Raw genomic sequence first — 17271 nt, 5'->3', positions numbered from 1 at the left:
AGCTGGAAAGATGGTGGGGGTGCAAAGGGAGAAAGCAAGAAATGGGTGTGGGCAGGAAGGGAGGAGGTTGGCCATGAGCTCTTCTGAACTCCAGCTTCTTCTCAGGTCTGGGAACCTCTGAGGTGAAGGTTCATTTTAAAGGGCCTGGTTGTGTTTCCAGTATCCCTGGCAGAGATCAAAAGAAGACGCTGAGCAACTTGAGAGCACGTGGGGTGGTGCACAGCCTGCAGTCATGCTGGGAGATGCCGAGTGTGAACACCTAGAAGGCCATGTAGAGTTGTCCTTCAGGAACTGGGAAGGACTGTTGTACAAAAGAGACCTTCCGCTGTTTTGTCTCCATGGATTCCGATGGAGAGTCATTGTTCTTATCTCTTCTTTTGTATGAAATGCCTTTTTTCTCTGGTTGCTTTTCGTATTTTCTGTTATCTTTGGTTTTCTGCAGTTTCCCTAAGCTGGGCTCATGTATGCAATGGTGGCCCATCCCGCCCACCCCACTGTCCTCCTTGAAATTTGCTTAAGCTGCTTGCATCTTTGGCTTGATTTTTGTTCCACTACCAAATTTGGAAACTTTTGACTATTGTTTCTTCCCTCTGTCTTGCTCTTTTTGTTCTTTTCTGGAAATACCATTATACATCTGTTACACTGTTAGTGAGTTTCCTTTTACGATTTTAATAGAAAGTCTTTCTTCTCTTTGTTAGTAGCTTGGTTAGTTTGTCTTGATCTGTTTGAAAGGTCAAGATGCTTTGCTTTGTTGGGCCTAATCTCTTGTTATGTCCATCCAAGACATACTTTATTTTATATTTCTCACATCTCTTATTTCCATTTGGCTCTCATTTAATAGTTTTATATCTCTTCTGACAGTTCCTGTCTTCATCCCTTAAGTCTGTCTCTTTTTTTTTTTGACGGAGTCTTGCTCTGTCGCCAGGCTGGAGTGCAGTGGCGTGATCTCAGCTCACTGCAATCTCTGACTCCTGGGTTCAAGTGATTTTCCTGCCTCAGCCTCCCGAGTAGCTAGGACTACAGGTGCCTGCCACCACGCTTGGCTAATTTTTGTATATTTAGTAGAGATGGGATTTTACCATGTTGGCCAGGCTGGTCTCGAACTCCTGACCTCATGATCCGCCCGCCTCGGGCTCCCAAAGTGCTGGGATTACAGGTGTGAGCCACCATGCCCGGCCAAGTCTATCTTTTACTGTACATTTTAAAACATATTTCTGATAGTTATGTTGAATTTCTTGTTTGCTAATTCTAACGTCTGCCCACCTGTTGGTGTGCTGCTCTTTGCAGTTTTTTTTTCCTTGATTATAGTCAGTTATTGGTTGTTGTCCTTCACATATGTGAGAATTTTTATTTCATTCTGGATTCTTTGGACTTTATATTGTATTGGCTCTGGGTTCTGCCTTCTCTGGAGAACGGGGAGTTTTCTTCCCACAGGCAGTTCAGTACCTGACAGTCCTCCTTGATCCTGAGGTGGCTTGGTGCCAGGCTTTCTAATGATTTTTTATTTGCCCTTAGCCCTGGTTGTGGATCCTTAATTCTTAAGGATTTAGAATCTCTTCTGGGCGTCTCTGGAAGCCTTGACATTCTCCTCCCCACCTCTAGTTGATTGAGCTTGAGCCTCAGATGCTGTCCTGGCCCTGGGCAGCTGGGGAGCCCCTGCAGCCTTCCAGCGGTCCCTTTATGCCGAGCCCAGGCTCTTCAGAGGTGCTTCAGTTTAGATTCAGCTGTAGATTTCGGGTAGTCCGTCTGCACATTTCATGGTTTTCCCTCTGTGGTTTCTTTTTCAGGTGGGCTTTCCCTCGCATTCTGGTTGCTCTGGCAAACCGGGAACCCAGCCCCTGCAGTGCAGGAAGGTGCACCGTCTGTGGTTAATGTGCATCTTGCCTGCAGGCTTCCCTGGGTTAATGTGCATCTTGCCTGCAGGCTTCCCTGGGTTAATGTGCATCTTGCCTGCAGGCTTCCCTGGGTTAATGTGCATCTTGCCCGCAGGCTTCCCTGGGTTAATGTGCGTCTTGCCCGCAGGCTTCCCTGAATTAATGTACGAATTGCCCGCAGGCTTCCCTGGGTTAATGTGTGTCTTGCCTGCAGGCTTCCCTGGGTTAATGTGCATCTTGCCTGCAGGCTTCTCTGGGTTAATGTGCATCTTGCCCGCAGGCTTCTCGGGGTCAGGGGTTGTGCTTGTTTTATTGCTGATTGCTTCAGCTGTTCTCCAGTGCCCTCAAGCAGTTTTAAAAAATATTTTATCCAGAGTTCATGATTATTATCAGCCAAGGGTTAGTCCAGTGCACCCTAACTCCCCATTATCAGAACCAGAACTCTTGGCTCAATCTAGCTCTGAATTTTAAACTTTTAGGATGAAACCTGTCACTTCCAAGTTACCCAGACTTCGCTGTAAAACCCTAGGCTTTGATACTTCCTGAGCGCTGGGGGGCTCCACAGTGTCCTTGGTTTCTTCCTGATTCCTTCCTCACATGCTCAGTTTAACAAAATAGCAAGTCAGCGCTATGAGAGCAGCTGGGGAGGAGGACCAGGGAGTTGCAGATAGATGAGGGAAGTGCTGTTTGTGCTGTAGGTGGGGAGTTCCCAGCTGCAGAGACTGGCAGTTTAGATGTTTTCTGATTCATTGCAGTGTGTTTCCCAACTAATACTTTTATTTCTCTTATTTTTTAATACCTCGTTTAACCTCACTGTGGTTATTTAACCCTTGAATAGTTGAGGGTTGGTTTAACGGTACATGAGAGTCCTGTGTCATTTCTGGCCTGTCTAAAACACAGGTGCCTGTGGCCCCCACCACAGTGCCTGGTTAAGGCAGGGGGAATGCCTTTCTCCCTGCTCCCTCCAGCCCCTGTGACTGCTCACTTAGGGCTGTAATGAAGTTTTCCTTAATGGACATTGATACTTGGCTAATTTAATAGGCTCTCTGTCTGCTGAAACAGGAAAGTTATTTTATGACCAAGTATTTTCTCTGCATTAAACCAAGAAACTTGGCTTTGTCATTTTCTAACATGTTTTAGGAACTCATTGAAAAACACACGTGAATGTGGGCTTTCTAGACTTGCGTACTGCAGTTTGCAGTAGAAGGCCATCACCCCCATGTTCCTAGACTGTGTAAGCTAGTCGAGGGCACTTCCCAAACCTCCCAGGACCCTCTTGTCTGCCCAGGCTGCTGCACTGGCCGTGTGCCAGTGCTTGGCTGTGGAGTCCACTCACCCTTCGAGCCCAGGATTTGAAGACTGCAGCTCCAGTGAGGCCACCACGCCTATCGCCGTGCAGCACATCCGCCCTGCCAGAGTGAAGAGGCGCAAGCAGTCGCCCGTTCCCGCTCTGCCGATTGTGGTGCAGCTCATGGAGATGGGATTTCCCAGAAGGAACATCGAGTTTGCCCTGAAGTCTCTCACTGGTGCTTCCGGGAATGCATCCGGCTTGCCTGGTACTTCGTTTTCCTGGCCTCTGCTTGTGTGTGTGGGGGTTCCCGCTTCAGGGCTGTTGACTCACGGTGGCTGGTGTGCTGTGTGTGCCTCTCTTAGGTGTGGAAGCCTTGGTCGGGTGGCTGCTGGACCACTCTGACGTCCAGGTCACGGAGCTCTCAGATGCAGACACAGTGTCTGACGAGTATTCTGACGAGGAGGTGGTGGAGGACATGGATGATGCCGCCTACTCCACGGTCAGTGCCTCCTGTGTGACTGCCCGCACCTGGGCCGCTGTCTGTCTAGCGCTCTGACAGTCTTACAGCTTGGCTTTCTCTGTCCCTTGTAAGAACTAACTTTATCTACTGTGGACTGTTCCATAAAACCAACCTATGGTATTGCCGGGCACGGAACAAAGCTGTGTTTCACTACTAAAGAGATGATTGGGTTTCTATATCATAATTATTTTTAGCTTTAGAACAGACCCTTGTTCAAACATCTAATGATCTTTGGTAGCCATTAGAAGATATTTTATTAAAATACCATGTTTTGACACATCAGTTTCTGACCTGAGTAAATTATTCATAGGATTAATTTGGAAGTGCCTTAGAAATTTTGTATACTTGTAGCTTTTGAAATTCATTCCTGCCTACTATGCTACTGCTATTAGTCTTTTTTAAATGAAGATTTTTATAGGGAAAATAAAGGATTTCATCCTCTACTTTTTAATATTATAGATTTCACAGACTTATTTCTTTTTGAGTAGGTTTATCGAGTTCTTTTTTTTTTTCTTTGAATGTATTTATTTCTTGTAGTCTACTGGTGCTGTTGTGACGGAGAGCCAGACCTACAAAAAACGAGCTGATTTCTTGAGTAATGATGATTATGCTGTGTATGTGAGAGAGAATATTCAGGTGAGTAATTGTCTTAAGCTGGAGCCTTGATCCGTTTTTCACTCAGCAAATATTTGAGTATGTCCTATATGCCAAACATCAGTGGACAGAGGCCCCTGCCCTCAGGGAGCCTGCCTTCTGGTGCTGGAAGACATACCTGACCAGTGAGCTCATGGTACACTAGAAGGTGCTGTGTACCCTGGAATGAGAAAGAGCAGACTACAGTAAAGGGGTGGGAGTGAGGGCACATTCCAGGGATAGGGGGCTGCAATGAGAAGGTGAGATGGGTGCAAAGCCTACAGGGTGGGAAGGGTGGCTCAGCAGGATGGGCACCCAGACAGAGGCTGCTGTGGCTGCCCTAGTGGAGCCAGAGGACAGAGGGGCAGATGGGCTCAGGAGCAGCCGGAGAGCACAAGTGGCCTGTCCACAGTGGACATGGCACAGAGATGGCTGTTTTCTGCTAGTCCCACTTGTGACATTTCCTACATACCTTTCCTTGTTTTTCTTATGTAATTCTCATTGCCATCAAATTTAAAAAATCTAATTATGTTTTATATAGTCCTTTATCTACTTTAAATCATTTCTTGTCCTAATTCTCTTGTTTTAGTATATTTTAGAGAAAATCCCCCAAATCATCTCATTTCACCTGTATGTATGTCAGTGTGTATCACTAATAAAGAATCTTAACATAATGACATTTCTGTTTACCAGCATTACCTAACAAAATAAATAATAATTCCTTAATATCATCTCATATCTAATGCTTGCTTGTAGTTTTCCAGTTTTCTCAAATGGCTTTAATGGTTAGTTTTTGAACTTGGATACAACCAAGATTGTATGCCTTATCTACATTTGGTTGATGGATCGTTGAAGTCTATTTCAACCTAGAGTGGTTCCCCCTTGTCTTAGCTCAGTTGGCTATAACACAGTACCATAGACTGGCAGCTTCAACAACAGACATTTATTTCTCATGGTTCTGGAGGCTGGAAATCCAAGATCAAGCTGGTTTCTGGTGATGGCCCTCTTCCTGGCTTGTAGGTGGCTGCCTTTTTTTTTTTTTTGAAACAGAGTCTCACTCTGTCGCCCAGGCTGGAGTGCCAGTGGCATGATCTCAGCTCACCACAGCCTCTGCCTGCCGGGTTCAAGCGATTCTCCTGCCTCCGCCTCCCGAGTAGCTGGGATTACAGACATGTACCACATGCCTGGTTAATTTTATATTTTTAGTAGAGACAGGGTTTCTCCATTTTGGTCAGGCTGGTCTCGAACTCCTGACCTCAGGTGATCCGCCTGCCTTGGCCTCTCAAAGTGCTGGGATTATAGGCGTGAGCCACCATGCCCATCCTGGAGTCTCTTCTTATAAAGATCTTAATCCTGTTGTGTCAGAGCCCCACTCTTATGACATGATTTTACCTTAATGACTTCCTTAGAGGCCCCTTCTCCTAATACTGCCACATTAGGAGTTGGGACTTCATGAATTTTGGGGGGGACACAAACATTCATAATAACCCTCCTTCCCCCATCCTCTCCTTTCATGCTATTTATTTGTGGCTGAAACCATGTCCTCCAAATGTCTTACAGTCCGCATTTGGTGGTGGCTTCCTTGTGGCTACCATCTTCCTCTCTCCCTGTTTCTCCAATACAGTAGGAGTTAGGGTTGGAGGGTGATTGGACCAGGCTGAATCTCAGGCAGGAAGCTTCGTAGGCATGTACTCCCTCCAGCCCCATCTCAACAGGCAAGCAGGTTTGGGTGGGTTGGGTCTTGTCAGCCTGCTCCTTCCTTGATGACATTCTGTATTAATTGTCCATCTCATAGCTCCAGTAGGCATTAGTGTCATCACCTAGACCTATCATTAGGGGCTGCACCATAGTGATTTTCTAACTTCATCTTTTCTGAGTTTGTTAGCCGGAATTCTCTTCTGTGAAAAAAAGCTTTGTTATTAATCTTGGTTACTCTTGATAATACAGAGAGACTTTGTCAGTTTTCAGAATGATGCATTGGTGTTCTGATATGTATAAAGATGACCAGGAAGCTTTGTTTTCCTTATTATCATGATGACCAATCCATTGGCTTTTAGGGTGTGATGTTTCCACTGTTACGTTTTTGATGATCAGGGAATCCTTTTGAGTGAACCCAGTAATCTTTGAAAGCTCCCTTCCTTTATGACACAAGTTGATCCAGGCTCTTCCTGTATATTTCCTGCCTGAGACACAAAGCCAGACAGTGTTCTAAAGAGTTTCTGTTCCCTTTAGCATTAAATAATACTTAGAATGCACTCTGAGTGCTAGATGAAATTCTTTTTTTTTTTTTTTTTTTTTTTTGAGATGGGGTCTCACTTTGTCACTCAGGCTGAAGTTCAGTGGCGTGATCTTGGCTCATTGTAACCTCCACCTTCTAGGCTCAAGCAATCCTCTCAACTCAGTCTCCCGAGTAGCTGGGACCACAGCCATGCACCACCACATCTGGCTAATTTTTGTATTTTTGGTAGAAGTGGGGTTTCACCATGTTGCCCAGGTTTGTCTCAAACACTTGAGCTCAAGCGATCCTCCCGCCTCAGCCTCCCAAAGCGCTAGGATTACAGACGTGAGCCACCGTGCCTGGTCAGAATTCTTTATTAAGAGTAGAGTAATACTACTTACCATGACTCATTTGACCTGTGTACATGGTGGACTGGATCTCCAATTTCATTTTAATTCTAGGTGGGAATGATGGTTAGATGCTGCCGAGCATACGAAGAAGTGTGCGAAGGTGATGTTGGCAAAGTCATCAAGCTGGACAGAGATGGATTGCATGATCTCAATGTGCAGTGTGACTGGCAGCAAAAAGGGGGCACCTACTGGGTTAGGTACATTCATGTGGAACTTATAGGTGAGCACATTCTTTGTTCAGTACTTTTGCTTTTTCTTAGAGACAGAATTCCCATAAATGGATACTGATTATAATGATTTGTTATTGAAATCTGTAGGCTATCCTCCACCAAGTTCTTCTTCTCACATCAAGATTGGTGATAAAGTGCGGGTCAAAGCCTCTGTCACCACACCAAAATACAAATGGGGATCTGTGACTCATCAGAGTGTGGGGGTTGTGAAAGGTAATATTATCTGGGTGATAATAAAATTCCTGGTGTTAACTTTTCATTAACGCATGTGTACTTAGTATTTCTTTTTGTTCAAGCACACAAAAAAGAAAACAAGTGTGAAGAAAGAGATAGAGTGTTCCTTTGCTTGTCAGTGCCTTCTGCCAAAGGCCACAGAGGAACTCACCTGCAGTGAAACAATCAGATTTATTAATATTAACTCATTGCAGTACAGGAGAACACACACCTTGGGGAATGGGGGGCTCCATCAGAGGGAATGAGCGAGGACTAATGAAGTTTATGTTGGGTATTTGGGGGAGGGGTCGAGAAAGCAGGGGTAATTCTAAGGCAGGATGTCTTAATAAATTTACCTAGCAGGCAGAAAGAATGGAGCCATGCTAACATCATGATTGGTAAGGAAGCAGTCATTCATATCACCAGGATAGGGGACTGTGTGGTTGTTTGTGGTTTGGATTAGACTCGACTTTAATCACACATGGTTAAGGAGGGGTTTTGGTTGTGCCTTGATTCATCAGTCACAGAGTGGCCTTATCTGATGTTCGTGTTCTGTAAACTTGTCCTGTCAGTTCTGTGAAATGGCCTAACATTGACATTAACAGGCCAGCTCCTGACTGTCAGGACTGCTTTTTCTTTCTCCTCCCATGGCCAGGCTGGAGTGCAGTGGTGCCATCTCGGCTCACTGCAACCTCCGCCCCCGGGTTTAATCAATTCTCCGGTCTCAGCCTCCAGAGTAGCTGGGATTACAGGTGCCCACCACCATGCCTGGATAATTTTTGTATTTTTCGTAGAGATGGGGTTTCACCATGCTGGCCAGGCTGGTCTCGAACTCCTTACCTATTGATCTGATTGATCTGCCCGCCTTGGCCTCCCAAAGTGTTGGGATTACAGGCGTGAGCCACCACGCCTGGCTCTCTTTTTCATGCTGTATAAAAATTTAGGACTGAATTTAAGAAATGGAAATGTGCTAATGCTGGGAATTAGGAACTGGAAACAATTCTCAGATTATATTTAATATGATACTATTGAGATTCCAAATCAAATCTGTGGCACACTTTGAAAGGTATACTATGTCCATTTTAACAGTTGCATGAGAAATAAGTATAGTTTTAAAAACTCTTGATGCCATAAAGAGATTGTTTGTTCATTTGAACCTTGTGGAAGCCTCTCTTTTCATCAAATCGCTTAGAAAATGGCCACAGTTGGTGGTGGTTCTCCAGTGGTGAGAGGTTCTTAGAGCGTCTCATGTTACATAAGAACAAATGGATTATTTAATATTTTACTTTAAACATTTTTCTTTGCTTAAGAGATTGTTAAAATATTTGCAAATCAAAACAAGACAAATTTTAAAAATAAGAATTTGGTTTCTTTGTTTTGAGTGACACGTTGCTCTTATCAAAGGACAAAAGAAGTCTTCACGTTATTAATGTGGTTTTTATTCCCTGAGATACCAAAGGTATTATATGGGATTGTTGACCTGGCGTAATTAAAAACCAAAATGTCCTATTTTAAACCTAATGCAAAAGTAAGGAATGTAGTTTACAATGAACCTCCACGTGCTCATTACCTGGCTTTAACGATTGTCACCTCATGGCCAAAATTATTCATGCTCCCTTCTTGTGATTATTTTGAAACCAGTCGCTGACATCATGTATTATTTCATCCATAAGTTTTTTAGTACCTATCTCTAAAAGATAGACTCTTTGTAAAAAACAAATAACTACAATGTACTATGACATGGCTAGGTGCAGTTTTAAGCTCAGGTTTTTATTGGTGAAGAGGAAGATGGATCAGGTGATTTCTGTTCTGTCCTAGCTTTCAGTGCCAATGGAAAAGATATCATTGTCGACTTTCCCCAGCAGTCTCACTGGACTGGGTTGCTATCAGAAATGGAGTTGGTGCCCAGTATTCATCCTGGGGTTACGTGAGTTATTTTTATGATTGCTAGATTTGCTTTGGGATGAATGGTTTTCTGTTGAATTAAGTTTAATAAATGACCTTTCTTAACTCAGTTGCTATTTTACAAATAGGTGTGATGGATGTCAGATGTTTCCTATCAATGGATCCAGATTCAAATGCAGAAACTGTGATGACTTTGATTTTTGTGAAACGTGTTTCAAGACCAAAAAACACAATACCAGGCATACATTTGGCAGAATAAATGAACCAGGTATGGCAGAATATTTATATTCTCTCTTCCACCAAATATTAATGAAATACTGTGGACCACAGTGTATTGGAATTTGTTATTTTAAGGTTCCTATGTATACGGTAATTCTGTAGAGTGAGTACAGTGGGACGGAAGTGACGGTCCTACCCACTGATGACTGGCTGGCTTTTTAAAAAAATCAGGATGGGGTATCAGGGAAGAATTAGAATAACTAGGCTTGTTTGCTTGTTTTTCCATAAAGAAACATTAAAAGAATCTCAAGAAACAGTAAGTGTTTAGTTGCATGGCATGTGGAATTGGTTAGATGGAAAGTGAGTTTTTAAATTTATATACCTTTTATTATATTTTTCATTGTGGCAAAATATATATAACTTAAAATTAGCCACTTAATCATTTTCTAAGTTTATAATTCAGGGTATTAAGTACCTTAAGTACAGTGTTGCACAACCATCACAACTGTCTCTTACCAAACTTTTCACCACTCCGATCGGAAACTCTGTATCCATTAAGCGGTTTAACTGCCCTACTTCCCCTTACCCCAGCCCTGGTAACCTTGAATCTAACTTTGGTCTCTATGAATATGACCACTCCAGATACCTCATCTAGATGGAACCATGTAAGATTTATCCTTTCGTGTTTAGCATAATGTCTTCAAGCTTCATCTGTATTGTAGCATGTGTCAGAACGTCATCCTTTTTAATGGCTGAATAATATTCCACTGTATGCATATATCACTTTTTTTCTTTGTGAGACAGAGTCTCACTCTGTCACCCAGGCTGGAGTGCAGTAGCGCGATCTTGGCTCACTGCAACTTCCGCCTCCTGGGTTCAAGCAATTCTCCTGTCTCATCCTCCTGAGTGGCTGGGATTACAGGCCTTTGCCACCATGCTCAGCTAACTTTTCTATTTTTTTTTTATTATTTTTTTTTTTGAGACAGAGTCTCACTCTGTCTATAAGGAATGTATATGTTATATACATTTTTAGTTTTAGTAGTTACTGAAGATATTAATTATAACATCTATTTTTGACTCATTTAAATCTATTATTATTTAATATATTCTCCTCCTAAACAATACAAAGACCTTAGTTCTCTTTAACATCATTTATCTTCATTCTGATTTATATGTTCTTAACATATTTTAATTATTATTATTATTTTTTATTTATTTATTTTTTTTTTGAGACGGAGTCTCACTCTGTCACCCAGGCTGGAGTGTAGTGGCGTGATCCTGGCTCACTGCTACCAACACCTTCCAGGCTCAAGCGATTCTCCTGCATCAGCCTCCCGAGTAGCTGGGATTACAGGCTCCTGCCACCACACCTGGCTAATTTTTGTATTTTTAGTAGAGGTAAGATTTCACCATGTTGGCGAGGCTGCTCCTGAACTCCTGACCTCAGGTGATCCACCCACCTCAGTCTCCCAAAGTGCTGGGGTTACGTGCATGAGCCACTGTGTCCAGCCAAAATTTTATACATTTTATACAAATACATATCTAACAGAACTATAGAAGACATTCTTTTATGCACACAGAAAATGTTCATAAAATCCGGTCATATGCTAAGTGGGTCATATGCTCAAACACAAGTTTCAAGAAATGTCAAAGGATCGGCCAGGCGCAGTGGCTCATGCCTGTTTTTTTTTTTTTTTTTTTTTTTTTTTTTTGTGAGACGGAGTCTCGCTCTGTCGCCCAGGCTGGAGTGCAGTGGCGCAGTCTCGGCTCACTGCAAACTCTGCCACCCAGGTTCATGCCATTCTCCTGCCTCAGCCTCCCGAGTAGCTAGGATTACAGGTGCCCGCCACCATGCCTGGCTAATTTTTTGTATTTTTAGTAGAGACAGGGTTTCACCATGTTAGCCAGGATGGTCTCGATCTCCTGACCTCATGATCCACGCCTGTAATCCCAGCACTTTGGGAGGCCGAGGCAGGTGGATCACGAGGTCAGGAGATCAAGACCATCCTGGCTAACACGGCGAAACCCCGTCTCTACTAAAAATACAAAAAAATAGCCGGGTGTGGTGGCGGGCGCCTGTAGTCCCAGCAACCTCGGAGGCTGAGGCGGGAGAATGGCGTGAACCCGGGAGGCGGAGCTTGCAGTGAGCCGAGATCGTGCCACTGCACTCCAGCCTGGGCGACAGAACAAGACTACGTCTCAAAAAGTCAAAGGATCAAACAATACATGCAGGGTATGTAGTCAATATTCATTTAGATTTTTCTGCATACTTTGTAATTTTTCTCCACTTTTTTCTTCCTCTTTAATTTTCCATCTATACTGTTTTTCTCCTGCCTGAAAATGCCCCTTAATATTTCTAAAAATGTGTCTTTGTTGGTTACAAATTATCTATTTTTGTATATCTAAAAATGTCTTTATTTCTCCTTTATTTTTGAAAAGTCTTTTTGCTAGGTGTTTTCTTTCAGCACTTTAAAAATAGTATTCCATTGCAATTTGGTTTATATTATTTCTCCTGAAGTTGGATGGAAATGTAATTGTGGTTCGTTTTAGTTTTCCTTCGTCTGCTTTTCAGAGAGTCTTTTTGTTTTCATCTTGCACAGGTTTTACATGTGCATGGAGATGTTTATCTGTCTTGGGGTTGGTAGGGCTTCTGGGGCATGGTATCTGTTGTCTGTTTTGGAAAATTCTGTCTTTCAGTATTTCTTCACATGTTGCCTCTGCTCTATTCTCTTTTCTATCTTTTTGGGGGGACTCTTCTTTCACTTGTGTTAGGCCTAACCTCTGTCCTGCAGATCTTTTACCTTCTTGTTATGTTTTCTAAACTTTTGCTCCTCAGTTCTTCATTCCAGATATTTTTACTTTCTGTTCAGCTGAGTTCAGTGTGTTCTAAACTTACTCGTTAAGTTCTTAATTTTAATTATTGGATTTATCAGTTCTAGTCTTTGTATTTTATTTTCAGTAGTTTTCGGTTCTCTGCTGAAATATTATCTTTTTGAACACAGTAAGCATAGTTATTATATTAAAGTCTGTGTCTTCTGACTCCAATACATGGAGCCTCTGTGGGTCTGTTTCTATCCTATCATTTCTGGTAATTTTTAGTCACGTTTTCTTGCCTCTTCATGTGTCATTATGTACTGGACATTGTATTTAAAAAATTATTTCTTTACTCAATTTGAGGCTAAGATGTTATTGTTCTCCAAGGAATGGAGGAGAGAGGGTTGTTCTGCGAGGTACTTGGTAAAGGTTAGTGACTATCTGGGCTCACCTTAATCAGCATTCATTGATTGAGATGATTTTATGCTGAGCTGCAATCTGTTGAAAAAAAAAAAAAAAAAAAGGGAAACCCAAAGACCCTTCATAGTTCACTCTGACTTTTGGGGTATTTCCTGTTGGGGTTCCAAGTGTGGGTTGTATTTCTGTAGCATCCTCAGCCTTCCTGGTCTTTCTGGACCCATTCCTTTCCCTTCCCTTTATGAGGCTCTCGAAATGCTATGTGTCATCTCAGGGACTTTGCTTGGAACCTGGCGATGCCATCAGGGAACAGCAGCCTCTGATCCGTGGTGTGCATCATCTTGACACCTCCATTTGCCTCGGGTCTTCCTGCGGTTCTGACCTTGTAATTCTTTATTATCTCCTGAATTCTGATAGTTTAAAGAGGATTTCTTTTTCATAGTTTGAAGAGCATTTTTGAGTGTTTTGTCTGGCTTTACTAGTTGTCCTCGATGGGGAATGCCAGTGAATTCCAGATTTGCCATTAATGGAAGTGGAAGCACTTTACAATTTACTTCTTGCCTTGTATTTATAAAAGCATTTTTAATAAGAATGGTTTTTGTGAGTGCTGTTATTGAACTTTTCCCACAGCTTATTTTGTTTGGAATGTCGTTCCCTGGGAGATTTTAGTAGAATAAATCATAGCGTTATGTGGACTTCATCTCAGAAATTGGCGTAATTATATCTTGACTAGGGAAGCCATTTGTGGCATTTATTAACTCCTTTCAGTTTGAAGCTTTCTATTTTTCTTTAAGAAGCTCCTTACTATGTAATATTCTTGATCAGGATGTTTCTCCCCAGTTCAGCAAGGGTTAATTCTCTTTTTGACCATCACGAAATAGGTCAGTCTGCGGTATTTTGTGGCCGTTCTGGAAAACAGCTGAAGCGTTGCCACAGCAGCCAGCCAGGCATGCTGCTGGACAGCTGGTCCCGCATGGTGAAGAGTCTGAACGTGTCGTCCTCCGTGAACCAGGCATCCCGTCTCATTGACGGCAGCGAGCCCTGCTGGCAGTCATCGGGGTCGCAAGGAAAGGTAGTAACGTCTGATAGGGCACAGCAGCGGGCACTTTCACACAGATGGTTTTGCCTTGTACATTTTCAAAATGAACTTTGAGCAGCCTGCAGAGTTTTGCTGATAGCACCTGTCAGTACTCACGTTATGTTTTAATTTATAAGTTATTTCAAAGTTACAGAGTTATATACCATCCAATTTTACTGTCAGAGATTTTAAACAATATGAGTAATAGATTTTTTCTAACCGACCACTTGATAGAGGATGTGGTCAGGCTTTTTTTCCTCCTCTCCTGCATAAAATATATGAATTCAGATTTGCTTCTGGTTAGAAGTTTTTCTAGTATAGTCTAGCAAATTTGTGTTGCACATTGGAGTGCTGTTGTCATTACACCAACGCGTGGGGGCACCTTGTGGGCACACAGGTCAGACTTTAGGACAGGGCCTTTCTCCATCTCGACTCTAGTGTTTTCTTTCACTCACTTGGTGGGTAAAAGGACCACCCTAGCCCAGGAGTATATAGATACATGGTTTCTGGGGCTTAGAGTGAGACTTTTCTCTAACGATCAAAGAATGGGGTAGAATATTCTTGTTGCTGCCAGGGTAAGGGAAAATTGTCTCTCATGCTACATTTTATATTGAAAAAATCTCATGTAGATTCAAGCTTCAATGATACTATTGTAGTAGCTAAAATATAGCTGAATTTTGCTAACTGAGAATGTGGTTTTTGTCCTTGTTTTTCTAAAGCACTGGATTCGTTTGGAGATTTTCCCAGATGTTCTTGTTCATAGATTAAAAATGATCGTAGATCCTGCTGACAGTAGCTACATGCCATCCCTGGTTGTAGTGTCAGGTAATTCAGTTAGTTTACCTAAAAAGAAGTACCTTCTATAATAAAAACGCCATTGTTTGATTCTTTACCCATTTTTTTCCTAGGTGGAAATTCCCTGAATAACCTTATTGAACTAAAGACAATTAATATTAACCCTTCTGACACTACAGTGCCCCTTCTGAATGACTGCACAGAGGTAAGTAGCTCTGCTAGTGTTCCATTTGGATGATTTACAGATGACAAGGGAGGTGACTTGGCCATTTCTATACTAGCATTGAGCCCAGTTTTTCCCCCTTTAAATAATTGGTTTTATCTGTTTTAAATTTTGACACTTTAAAAGATACAACTTATTGAATTTGCTGCTTATCATATCAGCTTGAAAAAGAAACAAAATAAATTTCATTCTCACTCTCTTCGGTAGCAGAGGTATACTTGGTAAGTCCTCCTAGCAAAAGTTGTCATCAGGCAGTACAGGTTGCTGATTGCATCTGAACACTTTGGTTTTCATTAAATATCTCTTAGTTTCTGGTGGTTTTCCTGACCGTATATGTGATGCTGAAGTTGCTTTTTTGCTGTCACACCTATTGGCATCAAGTGCTGAACTTGTCATGGAGTGGCAATTTTTTGGTAATAAGGCAACTTTCAAAATGAGTCTAAGTTTATCTCTGGAAAAGTTTGAAAGAATCAGTGAAGGTTCTTTTAAACAGTACCCACATACTACAGATCAGCGATTCTCTCTGTCTCTCAAATTTTCAGTAAACCTTTCCACATAGGATGCCAGCATGATTTTTCATACATTAAATATATGTAAAATAAGACAAATTAAGATATTTTTGTTGGCCGGGTGTGGTGGCTCACGCCTGTAATCCCAGCACTCTGGGAGGCCGAGGTGGGCAGATCACGAGATCAGAAGATCGAGACCATCCTGGCTAACACAGTGAAACCCCGTCTCTACTAAAAAAAAAAAAAAAAAAAAAAAAAAAAATACAAAAAATTACCTGGGCATAGTGGCGGGGGTGCCTGTAGTCCCAGCTACTCAGGAGGCTGAGGCAGGAGAATGGCGTGAGGCAGGAGAATGGCGTGAACCCGGGAGGCAGAGCTTGCAGTGAGCCGAGTTCGCGCCACTGCACTCCAGCACTCCAGCACTCCAGCCTGGGCGGCAGAGCCAGACTCTGTCTCAGAAAAAAAATTTTTGTACTACCTATACTGTTGTCTTGTGTAGACTAATTATAATGATAGCAGATAAAAATATCAAATAGTGGATTTTTGTATTCATTTAAAGTTTATAACTGATGAGTTTATTTTTTAATTATTAAATGCAGTTAACCATTCATTTTTTTAAAAAGTTTTATTTTAGTTTTAACTGACAAATAGTAATTTGTAATAATTTGTATTTATTTTTGGAGAACATGTGATGTTTTGTTACATGTGTATTTTGCGGAATGATCAAATCATGCTAAATAATGTATCCATCACCTCAAATATTTATCACTTTTTTGTGGTGAGAACATTTAAAATCCTCACTTTTAGCTATTTTGAAATACGTAGTACATTCACAAGTCACAATTTATTCTGGAATGTCATTGAACTATTTCATAATACACTGATTCATTATAGTCAATACCAGTGGTGCTAATAACTGAAGAAATTGGCAAACTATAAAAATGAAAGATAATAATGAATTTTTCTGAAAAAATTAGTCTTGAGTTTTAATGCATTTTACTGGTAACTTATTGCAATGTAACCGAATACAGCCTGTAGAGTGCCTTACATAGTTCAGAGGATATTTTTACTTTAGCCAAACCAGTAACTAAGTAATTAAATAAACAATAGATTAGCATTCGTAAAAGATATCTTTAATCCAAGAAATTTTTAATTCAAAACCATTTATCCTGTGATATTTAGTGTATGTCATGTACATGAGAAATACGAAGCATTGCAGGTAAATGGAAAACTCCTGACCTAACCTGCATGCCCCCAGCTGACCAAAGAACTAGACTATATCATTCCTGTGGAGCCACTGCATCTTAAGCATGGCCTTTGCTGTACAAATAGTTTGTCGTGGGAATTTTCTTTTCTTTTTTTTTGAGACTGAGTCTCACTCTGTCGCCCAGGCTGGAGTGCAGTGGCAGATCTCAGCTCACCTCAACCACCACCTCCTGGGTTCAAGTGATTCTCCTGCCGCAGCCTCCCGAGTAGCTGGGATTACAGGTGCCCACCACCTCACCCAGCTAATTTTTGTATTTTTAATAGAGACAGGGTTTTGTCATGTTCGCCAGGCTGGTCTCGAACTCCTGACCTCAGGTGATCCGCCCACCTTGGCCTCCCAAAGTGCTGGGATTTACAGGCATGAGGCACTGCACCCAGCCGGGTTTTTTCTAACATGTAAACAAAAATAGAAAGTATGCTGGAATCCTCACAAACCTGTCACCCAGCTTCAACATTTATCAACATTTTGCCAGTCATGTTTCACTTCCTCCCACCTTACTTCCCTGCCTCAGCAAGTCCTAGTCATGATCTTATTTCAGGAGCACTTGCTTCAATATTCATCTCTAACAGGGCTTAACAAAATATAACCCTGATACCATAATCACACCTCTAACAAGTACTCTTTTTTTTTTTTTTTTTTTTTTTTTTTTTTTTTT

At 41.9% G+C, this 17271-nt stretch overlaps 1 protein-coding gene across 1 annotated transcript in view; it reads left to right on the top strand.

Moving 5' to 3' along the window:
* Nucleotides 1–17271, top strand: part of HERC2 (HECT and RLD domain containing E3 ubiquitin protein ligase 2) — a 162790-nt gene that overhangs the window by 66561 nt on the left and 78958 nt on the right. Inside the window, exons 38-47 of the mRNA XM_058427697.1 lie at nt 3163–3430; nt 3528–3664; nt 4223–4321; nt 6998–7166; nt 7264–7389; nt 9208–9316; nt 9423–9562; nt 13626–13816; nt 14542–14647; nt 14731–14822. Coding sequence (XP_058283680.1) covers nt 3163–3430; nt 3528–3664; nt 4223–4321; nt 6998–7166; nt 7264–7389; nt 9208–9316; nt 9423–9562; nt 13626–13816; nt 14542–14647; nt 14731–14822 — 1437 coding nt within the window. The remainder of the gene's footprint in view (nt 1–3162; nt 3431–3527; nt 3665–4222; nt 4322–6997; nt 7167–7263; nt 7390–9207; nt 9317–9422; nt 9563–13625; nt 13817–14541; nt 14648–14730; nt 14823–17271) is intronic.

This window comes from Hylobates moloch, unplaced genomic scaffold, assembly GCF_009828535.3.
Source record: "Hylobates moloch isolate HMO894 unplaced genomic scaffold, HMol_V3 SCAFFOLD_14, whole genome shotgun sequence".
In the NCBI taxonomy this organism is placed as follows: Eukaryota; Metazoa; Chordata; class Mammalia; order Primates; family Hylobatidae; genus Hylobates; species Hylobates moloch.
This window is presented reverse-complemented; position numbering and strand designations above follow the sequence as displayed.